The sequence below is a fragment of the Varanus komodoensis genome, unplaced genomic scaffold, assembly GCF_004798865.1.
Source record: "Varanus komodoensis strain SLA01 unplaced genomic scaffold, ASM479886v1 scaffold156, whole genome shotgun sequence".
Classification (NCBI taxonomy): domain Eukaryota; kingdom Metazoa; phylum Chordata; class Lepidosauria; order Squamata; family Varanidae; genus Varanus; species Varanus komodoensis.
The window spans coordinates 232,978-243,024 of record NW_025335457.1 but is presented as its reverse complement, the minus strand read 5'-3'; the positions used below and the strand labels follow the sequence as shown (position 1 = coordinate 243,024).

The window sequence follows — 10,047 nt, the reverse complement described above, 5'->3', positions numbered from 1 at the left end:
GCCGGCGGACCCCGGGCGCTGCGCCCGTCCCGAGCCCCCGGCCCGGCCGACAGCGCTCGTCCCCCGGCTGCCGCCCCGACGACGCGGCCGCGCAGTCGGCCAACAGGCGCCGCCGCGGCTGGAAGGAGCCCCCGCCGCCCCTCGTCGCCCGGCGGCCAGCGCCTCCCGGGGCGCAGATCCGCGGGCCACGGGGCGCGCACACCGGCGCGCCCCGGCCGCGGGAAGCACGTGCGGACGCGCGACAGGCGGCTGCGCGGATCGGCCGCCCCCCTCGCCCCCGCGGGCCGTCGCTGCTCACCTGTTCAGCAGGTGGGGGGTCGCCCTCCGGGGGGGACCCGCGGCTGCGGAAGGCGCTGAGCGTCACCCCTGCGTCGCCGCCCCCGTCCAGCAGGTGTCGCAGGGAGCGGGTCAGCATCCGGCCCCGAGCCTCCTACGCCCTGCAGCCGCCGGGAGAGAAGCGTCCGGGTTTCTCTCGCCCAGCCCGGCCCGGCCCGGCCCGGCCCGGGGCCCTCCCGATGCCGCCCCAAGGCCGAGCGAGGACGCGCCTCGCGACGGCCACCCGGCCCCGTGCGCAGCGTCCTCCTCGTGCCGGGGGGTCCCCAAAGCGCCCCGCCCTTGCAGATCCCCCAAAGCTACCCCGTGCCTACTTTCCACCCATCTCCAGAACTGCCCCCCCTCCCGCGATGAGCTTGCTTTGCTCATCCCAGAAACTCTCCACCTAAACCCCCCCACGACCCCGCTGCTGCATTTGATATATTACATTTGTATTCCCTCCCACCGCACGTTATCTGGGGAGATTGCAAAAAATAAGAGAGGGCGCTGCCCCAGGACCGCTGCAGGGCCATGCAAAACGCCCTCGGCGTGCCCCCCTCCCGCCTCGCCTGGTCCCACGGAGTCTCACCTGGATGCTCGGAGGGGGCGCATGGGGCCGATGGGAGCGCCGAAGAGGCCGGCCGCAGTGCCGGGACCCGGGGAGCGCCTCTCCCGCTCGCTCGCTGGCTCGCTCGGGGCGCCCAGCCCTCCCCGGGCAGCCGCCCAGGCGGGTGCCAAAGCAATGGGCAGGATGCAAAGTCCGGATGTGGAGTGAGCCGGGAACAGAGCCAGGAACACGCGGGATGGGAGCCGGGAGCCAAGCAAGCCGGGAGCCGAGCCAGGAAACTGGGGACAGAGGGTGACAGCCCAAAGTCTGGGCCTGGATTCCACGGAGCGGGAGCCGCGAGGAGCAAGCCCATGCCAGAGCCAGCCCCAAATCCCAAACCATGGAACTGGAGCTATGCGGGAATGCTGCGGGAAGAGCTGGAAGCGGAGTCGCGGCCGGCCATTGAGGACGGGGCAAAGCGGCGGGTGGAAAACCCGGAACCAGCGCTGGGCAGAAGTGGATTGGGCAGCCGCGTGTTCAAACCTCAGGGCTTGCCCATGAACAGAACAGGAAGCGGAGCAAACTGGGTCAACCGCGAACTGGGCCAACGGCTGAGCTGGGGCACAGCGGATCTGGCTTGAGCGATGCGCAGAACCCGGAGCTGGATCCAGGGGGAGGCGGGCCCCCGGCGGGGCAAACCGGAAAACCTGGGGTGGATTCGGCTGAGCCACAGTGCATGCGGCAAAGGGGTGCAGAGGGGCTCCGCTCGGTGAGCCCGGATCCGGATGGCAAAGTCAGCTCGGAGCACACAGCGCAGTTTCGGGTCTTAGTGGCGCAGGCCACACGGGCCGCTTTGCACGAAGGCTGCAGGCGGGAGGCATCAGGACTGATTTTAGTGGCACGCTTCGGGCCTGGGGCTTCAGTGTAGAAACAGAGAAACAGCGCGAGTCAGAAGGGGTCTCTGGGCCATCTAGTCTGACCCCCGGCTCCAGCCGGCTCCGCTCACGACGTGCCCACCATGTGCATGTCCAGCCTGTCCTTGAACACCCGCACCGGTGGGGCCTCAGCCACCTCCCGGGGAAGCCCGTTCCACACCCTCGGCGTCCTTATGTAAATATATATCGGCTTCTGACTGTTTACCGCAGCCTGTCCCAACCTGTCCTGTTGGTTGGCGGATCGGGCTTCAGAGAGGGTGAACTGAACCTTGTCCTGAATGGGGTTGCACTCCCTCCTAGGGACAAGGTTCGCAGCCTGGGAGTGCTCCTCGACCCGGAGCTTTCACTGGAAGCTCAGGTGACAGCGGTGGTGAGGAGCGCCTTCCTTCAGCTTCGGCTTATCCATCAGCTGCGCCCCTACCTGGAGTACGACTGCCTGGCGACGCGCTGGTGACTTCCCGCCTTGACTTCTGTAACGCACTGTACGTGGGGCTACCCTTGAAGACGGTCCGGATACTTCAATTGGTTCAAAATAGAGCTGCCAGGCTGCTGACGGGGACGGGGCGTTATCATGTTCACATGACTCCAGTCCTCCGTCAGCTTCACTGGCTCCCCATTGAAGTCCGGGCCCAATTCAAGGTGTTGGTGATGACCTATAAAGCCCTAAACGGCTTGGGTCCTGGTTACCTGAAGGAGCGCTTATGTCCATATACGCCCGGCCGCCCCTTGAGATCTGTGGGAGAGGCCCTTCTCCGGGAACCCTCCGTGAAGGAAATTAGGAGGGTAGGTACTCGGAGGAGGGCTTTCTCAGCGGTGGCACCTAAGTTATGGAACGCGCTCCCCAGAGAGGTCCGCCTGGCGCCGTCGTTATTTGTTTTTCGGCGCCAGGCAAAGACCATTTTATTCAAGCGGCATTTTAATTGTTAACAATATTTGCTTATTTATCTGGCCAGGGCGACTTCTTTTATATTGTTATTTATTTTATATTGTTATTTTTGTATTTTATTGCATTTTATTTTGTGTTGTGAGCCGCCCCGAGGCTTCGGCAAGGGGCGGCATAGAAATGTTTTAATAAATAAATAAATAAATACATAAATACATAAATACATAAATACATAAATAAATAAATAAAGCTGCAGCTCCCGACAGCTCTAGCAGCGGCCCCATGATCGCACTGTCTGGAGATGAGGGGACATGGCAGCCCAACCCATCAGGAGGGTTGGCTACTCCGCTGGGCAGTGGGTCTTGGCATGCTGGGACCTCCCCATCAATGGTCAAAGGGGCCCCCCACCCCCCCACCCGGGAACGAGTGGTGGGAAGCTGGGACAAGGAGGGTGTTCTGGCCACAGGAGAGATGATCCTCCAGCCGGTCGAAAGGGACGCCGCCCGTGGCGCTGGCTGCGCTCCCTCCGCATTCGGGACTGCCCGGCACACTCTCCCCAGCGCTCTGCCTCTGGGCCGGGGAAGGAAAGAGCACAATACGGACCGTCTCCGTCTCCGACTCCCCTGCCAGGGCTGCTGCACCCCCGCTGTGAACCCCAGAGCCACCGACGGATGGCTTTTCCCAACGCGTGCCGTGTGCAGCCTGGGATGCGGCTGCCGGCTGCCCGTGTTCCCCAGGGCAGCGCTAAATCCCATACTCCTGCCTCGGCCGGCCACGCGGAGCGGATTCCTGCCATGGGGGGAGCTGCCCGCAGCCGCACGGAGCTGGCCGAAGGAGGGCAAGGAGCCGCCTCGCCCAGGACGCTCGGCCCAGCGAGACCGAGGCGGGAAATCACACCGCACGGCACACAGAGGTGCTCCCTCGAGGGACAGGCGGAGCCGCGGGTTTCCTTCAGCCGCCCCAGTCTGGGCCCGCCAGACTCCGATCCCATCCAACCCAGTCCGGACAGCTAGTGGACACCAGGTCCGGGGCCGGGCGGGCTACTCCAAGGTCTTTTGAAGCGGAAAATCCTCGGCGGGCGGCAGGGCCCCGGCTGCCGGCGAGAGCGAAGGGCAGCGAGGCCGGCTGGGATGGGGCCCCCCCAGCAGCCCCGGCCGCGGCGCTGGGGAAGGCTTGCTGGCCCCCGCACCACAGGCAGCAGCGCACAAGCGGGGCGTCTGCTCGGCTCCCACGGTGGCCCCACCTGTGAGCGGCAGCCAGAGGGGAAGGGGCAAAGCCCCAGTGGCAGCTGGACTGGGATGACTGGTCTTCCCAAAGCACACCGTCCAGGTGGCGGCCGATTTGGCCACCCCATCGGCCCCTGCCTGCCCTTCCGTTTTCCTCAAGCAAAGCTGCGCTGTGGCCCTTCCCTTCCCGAAGGTGCTGCAGTCCCGTTCAATTTTTTCCTATCTTTGTGGGCTCCCTCCGGGGTCTTGGGAACTCCGGGCCGCCCCATGGCCACCCCATGGACCACACTCCTCCAGGCCTTCCTGTCCTCTGCCATCCCGGAGGCCACCCAACCCCACACCCGCCTCCCCAGGGTCCCCCTCCAGCCCCCTCCTCCTCTGCCCTCCCCTTCTCCTCATGCCCTCAATCGTTCCCAGCATCAGGCTCTTACAAATTGATTTATTTGTAAGCCACCCCGAGGCTTCGGCGAATGGGGCGGCCTAGAAATTTTCTAAATAACTAACTAACCAACCAATTCAAGGTGCGGCAACCCAGATTCAGGCCGGACATCGGAAAAAGCTTCCTCACGGTCAGAGCAACACAACAGTGGGGCCAGCTGCCGGGAGAGGTGGGGGCTCTCCCACGCTGCTGGCATTAAAACGAACCCGGGCAGCCCTCTGAGTGGGAAGGTGCCACTGGGTGTCCTGCAGCAGCAGCGGGGTGGACTGGATGGCCTTCCGGGCCCCTTCCGGCTCTGCTAGGATTCTGCGGGTCTATGATCCCTTGAGCAGCCTCTGCCAGCTCAGGGCCCTTCAGCGCAGACGTGAAGGTTGCATTTTTGTTGCTAGTTGCGAGGTCGTGCCCGACCCATCGCGACCCCATGGACCACATTCCTCCAGGCCTTCTGTCCTCCTCCATCCCCCGGAGGCCACCCAATCCCACACCCGCCTCCCCAGGGACCCCGTCCAGGCATCTCATCCCCTTCTTCTTTTGCCCCCAATCGTTCCCGGCATCAGGCTCTTCTCCAGGGAGCCCTTCCTTCTCATCAGGTGGCCGAAGTATTTGAGGTCCATCTTCAGGATCTGGCCTTCTAGAGAGCAGTCGGGGTTGATCTCCTCCAGGACTGACCGGTTTGATCGCCTTGCGGTCCGAGGGACTCGCAGGAGCACAATTCGAAGGCCTTAGTTCTTCGGCGCTCAGCCTTCCTTACGGTCCAGCTTTGACTCTTCTCAGTGTATTGATTGCTGTAGCCCATTTTAAAATTGCAACTCGCCTTTCTTGATGGAAAGGTGGCGCATGAAGGAAGGAAGGAACGGCCACCCACCCGAGGGAGGCCAGCGGAGCTGCACTTTGCACGAGCGCCAAGGCCGGGCCTTCCTCGCACCCCAAGGTCTCGTTCCCGGCCGGTCGCCGCCACCAGCGACTCCGGTCTCATCGGGGCACGTACGACGGCAAACGCTTCTTGCGGCAACAGGCGCCGTTTTTGCATGCCTCCCTTGGGAGCTCTCCGCAGTTCCTTCGCAGCATGCCGGCTGTGCCCCACCCGCCACCCTCCAAGGTTTTGCACCCCAGCGCCCGTGCACCCCCAAAAGGCCCCTGCAGCACACGACAGGCAAGTCCCCGCCGGAGGCTGGCCGAGGCTCCGGGCGCCAAGGGGCTGGACTCGGGAGGGCCAGGGCCTAGCCCCTACGAGGCCGTGCCGCTCGCTGGGCGACTGTGGGGCAGCCGCGGACTCGCAGCCCCGCCAACCTCACAGGGTTGTTGTGAGGATAAATGGAGCCCCCGTGAGCCCCCCGAGGATGGCTGCGGGAAACCGGCAGCATGTAAACGGAATAAGCAAGAATAAAGCCAGGACTGGACAACAGAACGGCATTTTATTCACACACAAAAGATTTACTTCTTCTTCGAGACGCCCACGGTTCTGCCACGGCGGCCGGTCGTCTTGGTGTGCTGGCCACGGACACGCAGGCTGTGAGGGAAGCGCAGAGTGTGGCGGATGAGCAGGGGAGCAGCCCCCCCCAGCGCACCCTCCCACGGGGCTCTCCGCCTTGCCTGCCCGGCCTGCAGCCCCCCGCCCCTCCCCAGCCTCGCCCACACTCACCCCCAGAAGTGGCGCAGGCCCCGATGGGCTCGGATCTTCTTCAGGCGCTCCAGGTCCTCCCGGAGCTTGTTGTCCAGCCCGTTGGCCAAGACCTGCAGGGAGGGAGAGGAGGAAGCGTCCGCTTGGGAAGGCGTCTCCCCCAGCGGGAGGCCACCCCCTTTCCGGACAAAGGCGCTGGGCCCCGGGCGCAAGCAAGGGCCAGATCTCGGCGAGGTCAGAGGGGACGCCGATGCCGCAGGTCCAGCGCCTCGCTCGGGACCCCGGCACCCGTGCGGGGTCTCCTCACCTGGCTGTACTTCCCGTCCTTGACATCCTTCTGCCTGTTGAGGAACCAGTCGGGGATCTTGTACTGCCGGGGGTTCTGCATGATGGTGATGACGCGCTCCACCTGCGGGGGGCGGGGAAGAGCCCCTGAGTGCCCCCGGGGCATTTCCCACCCTCCTCCAATCACAAGGGAAGGTCGGGCGGGGACACCAGCCCAGAAAGGGAGACGAGCGGGCTCCGGCGGGTGAAGCAGCACGGTGGGGTGCGAGGGCCCCCGGCGGCCGAGGGGGGCGCAAGCCGAGCGTGCACTGCAGCCAGACGCACGCCCGCCCGCCCGGGTCCGATGAGGGAGGGCAGCTTGGCTGCACCCGGGCCCGGCCCCTGGCCACGGCTGTCCCCCAGAGAGCCCTCGGGGGCTGGGCCGAAGGTGCTCTGGCACACGCCGGGGCAGCTGCTCCTGCTCCCACGAGGCCGCTTCCGAGACGGGCTCGCCCACGCAGGCCCGTGCCTCGGCCCAGCCCCCCAGGGCTCCAGGGACAGGCTCGCACAAGCCCTCTGCAGGACTATCTGCCCACCTTCCCAAGAGGGGCCCCGACCGCCCCCGGAGCCCACCAAAAGGCAGGCGGCGAAGCCCCCCGCGCTCACCTCGTCTTCCGTGAGTTCACCGGCCCTCTTGGTCAGGTCAATGTCGGCCTTCCTCAGCACCACGTGGGCGTAACGCCTGCCCACCCCCTGCAGGGAGGAGGAGAGCGGGGACAGGTTGGGGGGCGCGGCCTCTTGCGGGGAGACCCCTGGCAGGGGCGGCAGCATCGCGGGTCCCAGGCTCAACCTGGGAGCCCCACAGAGCTGCAACGGGAGGCCGGCTTGTACAAATCTATAATTTTTACAGATTTCTCCCCGTCATGCAAGTTCAGGCTTACCACTGAACAGAGGCCAACTTCCAATACAGGATTAGGCAAACGCAGCAGTTACAAAACTACAATCACGTGGCTCAGGCGACTATCCAGTGCCAGCCCCTGGGCAAATGCATATGTCACGGATATATGGAAGTCTTAGAGCAAAATACGTGGTGCAAAAAGATCGAGAGGGGCTGGACTGCACCACTGGGCAGGAGTTGAGGCGAGCCTGCTGAGCCAGACGAATAGCTGGAAGACGAGGCTCAGCTCCCTGTTTACTCTTTGGATGTTTTCAGTCAAGTCCGTGGGATGTACCAGGACGAAAATATTAATGTTGGGTGCCGCTTAGGAGCCTTGGCGTTCACCAAATATATGAAAAGCAAACGCCCCAGATGAAATCATTCTCCAGAGCACCAGAACGTTCTCCGATGCAGAGCCAAGCAGTTTCCGATGCAAATGACCCGAATTCGGCTCTTTCTGGAAAACCCACATCACTGCCACCAACGCAGATGTAAATGCTGCGAGTGCTGGCTCAGCAGCCCAGCCAGGCCGAGGTAAACAAGTGGGGAAAACCCCCGGCATGCTGGGCGAGCTGCAGGGCTGTGCCGTGCTGCCGGGGGGTGAGCCGGGGCCGCTGGGTCACGTCCCGCCAAGCTCCGGGGGGCTTGCTTGCTGTCAAATATGCTGCCCGGGCCACCTTTGCAACACAGCCGCGGCAACTGAGCTACAAAAACCCGCGAGGCGCGTGGACGCAGCTGTGGACGCTCCTAGGCATTGCCCTTCCTATAACCTGGCACGCGACAAGAACCAAAGGAGGCCGTGGCTCATCCACCACACCAGATGAGTTCGGCCCCCCTACACCAACAGCCCCGTCCCGTCCTCTCACAGACCTTGATGGCGGTGATGGCAAAGGCGATCTTCCGTCGCCCGTCTATGTTGGTGTTGAGCACTCGCAAGATGTGCTGGAATTTCTCTGGAATGACGAGAGACTTGGGGGAGAGAGAGAAGACACAGGGTTAGGCTGAAGTCGTTCAAAGGCCTGCTGGTTTGACGAGGAACAGGGAAAGGTGGGCAGCACAGCTCCTTCCAGCTCGATCAACGCGGCCCGGGGCTCCACGGGGCAAGTCCCCACGCCTGGGGCGGCGCTGGTGCGAAGAAGGCCCTGTAAGCGCCGCGCACGGCCGTAGCTTAGGGGAGCGTGCAGCCCCTGGGCAGCTCACTCTGCTGCCGGGCTGAAGGCTTCCCAGCAACGCTGCCACTCTAGGCACGGCTCAGAGAAAAGAGACGCTTCATTTGTCCACCCGCGTGGCAGTGAACCAGGCCGTGTTTCAACCCTGGCTGTACAGTGAGCTGCACTTTCCGTTGAAAAGGCCGGAGAGGCTGCCTCCGTTCCAGCCAAAGCAGGATGCCAGAACGCAGGGTGAGTGGCAGCGGGCTCTGCAGCCACCTCCGGGCTGCCCTGTGCTTTACTCAAGGCACCCCACGGGGGAAGGCCAGGCACCCCACGCAACCACCGCCGTCGGAAGAACCACCCGGGTGCCATCTCTGAGCACCGGCAGGGTGGCTGGCACGGCAAGACAGGCAGTGCCTGGGAAAAGCTACTGGGGCGTAGAGCAGCGAAGCCTGGCCCTAACCCTGACGAGGCCGAGGGGTACCAGGAAGCCCTCCTCTCTGCTAAGCAGACCGTCCAAAGGCTTTCTCTCCTCCTGCTGGGCTGGCTTGCTTCAGCAAACACCCCCAGCGGCCCTGACTCCAGTCTGTAACGTCCCGCGGAGGCTTCCGAGTGGACCTCAGCCGTGGGGGACGGAGGACGCACCTCGAAGAGGAAGCCTGCTCTATCCCGAGTCTTCCGCCGGACAGCATCGTCCCGAGCATCCGAGTGGGATGCCGTAAACTGGTGCCTTGCAACAGCAGGAGGTTGGACCCCATGGCCTTCTCGGCTCCATCCAACCCCGCTATCCCATTATCCTAATTAGCTGCTTTCACTGCCTTAGTTAATAGATTGCACATCTCAGGTTTTGGCTGAAGCCATCCGAGCAGTTCTCGCTTCCAAAGTAATTAAAACTACTCAGGACAAATTAAGTCCAGAAAATCTGCTTATGTCATCATTTTAGTTTCATGAGACGCCTATCAGTCCAGAGAGGAGCTTCCAACTCTACCAGTCTCCCATCCCCTCTCTCCCCCCTGCTCAGTGCCACTAATTTGCCCAGTGACCTGTTCCCCCTTTCCCCCCGCACTGTGCCGGCCACGCGTGGGCTTTCTGCGGGCCACCCGAACCCCATCACCTCAGCTTCCCTACTCGGCAAAACGGGGCTAGCGGCACTTCGCAAGCGCACAAGAGCGGGATAAAAAGGCACCGATAAGTGACTACAGAACGGCTCGAGAACTCAGAAGCGACGCCGCCCCGCGGGAGCTGCCTGAGAAACAAGCCTCGGGTGCAGCTCAAGCGGCTCCGAGGAGGTGGGCCCAAAGTCCCAGTCCGATGGGCCCACAATCCCCATCATCCTCACTTAGGGGGAGCTGCCCCGCTGAGCGCGGCCCGGGCAGGCGCCCCTGCCTGAGCGGGCTATGCGGCCCGGGCACTCCTGAAGGGACCGGGCCAGATTCGCCGCGCCTAAGCGGCCTCGTCCACGGCGATTCGCCCAGCGAACGAGGCCCAGGGGTGGGCGGCGTCCCCGCATCGGCCCACCTCGCAGGGTCGTCGTGCAGACCAGCAGCCACGCCAGGGCCCAGAACCCCCCAGGCTCCGCAGCACCGGCGGCCCCCGCGGCTCCTCGGGCTGCACGGCGCGCAATTCCTCCTGGCGCAGAGGCGCGGCCGGGGCAGAAGCTCACCCGGGGAGGCCGCGCCGCCGCACAGGCCCCCCCGCGCGAACGGCCCCCGCCCCGGGCCCCCCCGCCCCG

At 64.2% G+C, this 10,047-nt stretch overlaps 1 protein-coding gene across 1 annotated transcript; it reads right to left on the bottom strand.

Moving 5' to 3' along the window:
• Positions 1–5,776: 5,776 nt before the first annotated feature.
• Positions 5,777–9,648, bottom strand: RPS18 (ribosomal protein S18). The gene is made up of 6 exons (XM_044425492.1): positions 9,562–9,648; positions 8,035–8,133; positions 6,894–6,980; positions 6,271–6,372; positions 5,985–6,076; positions 5,777–5,852 (listed from the first exon to the last, which is right to left on the bottom strand). Exons 1-6 carry the CDS (start codon positions 9,646–9,648, stop codon positions 5,777–5,779), a joined length of 543 nt encoding a protein of 180 aa, XP_044281427.1.
• Positions 9,649–10,047: the final 399 nt, after the last annotated feature.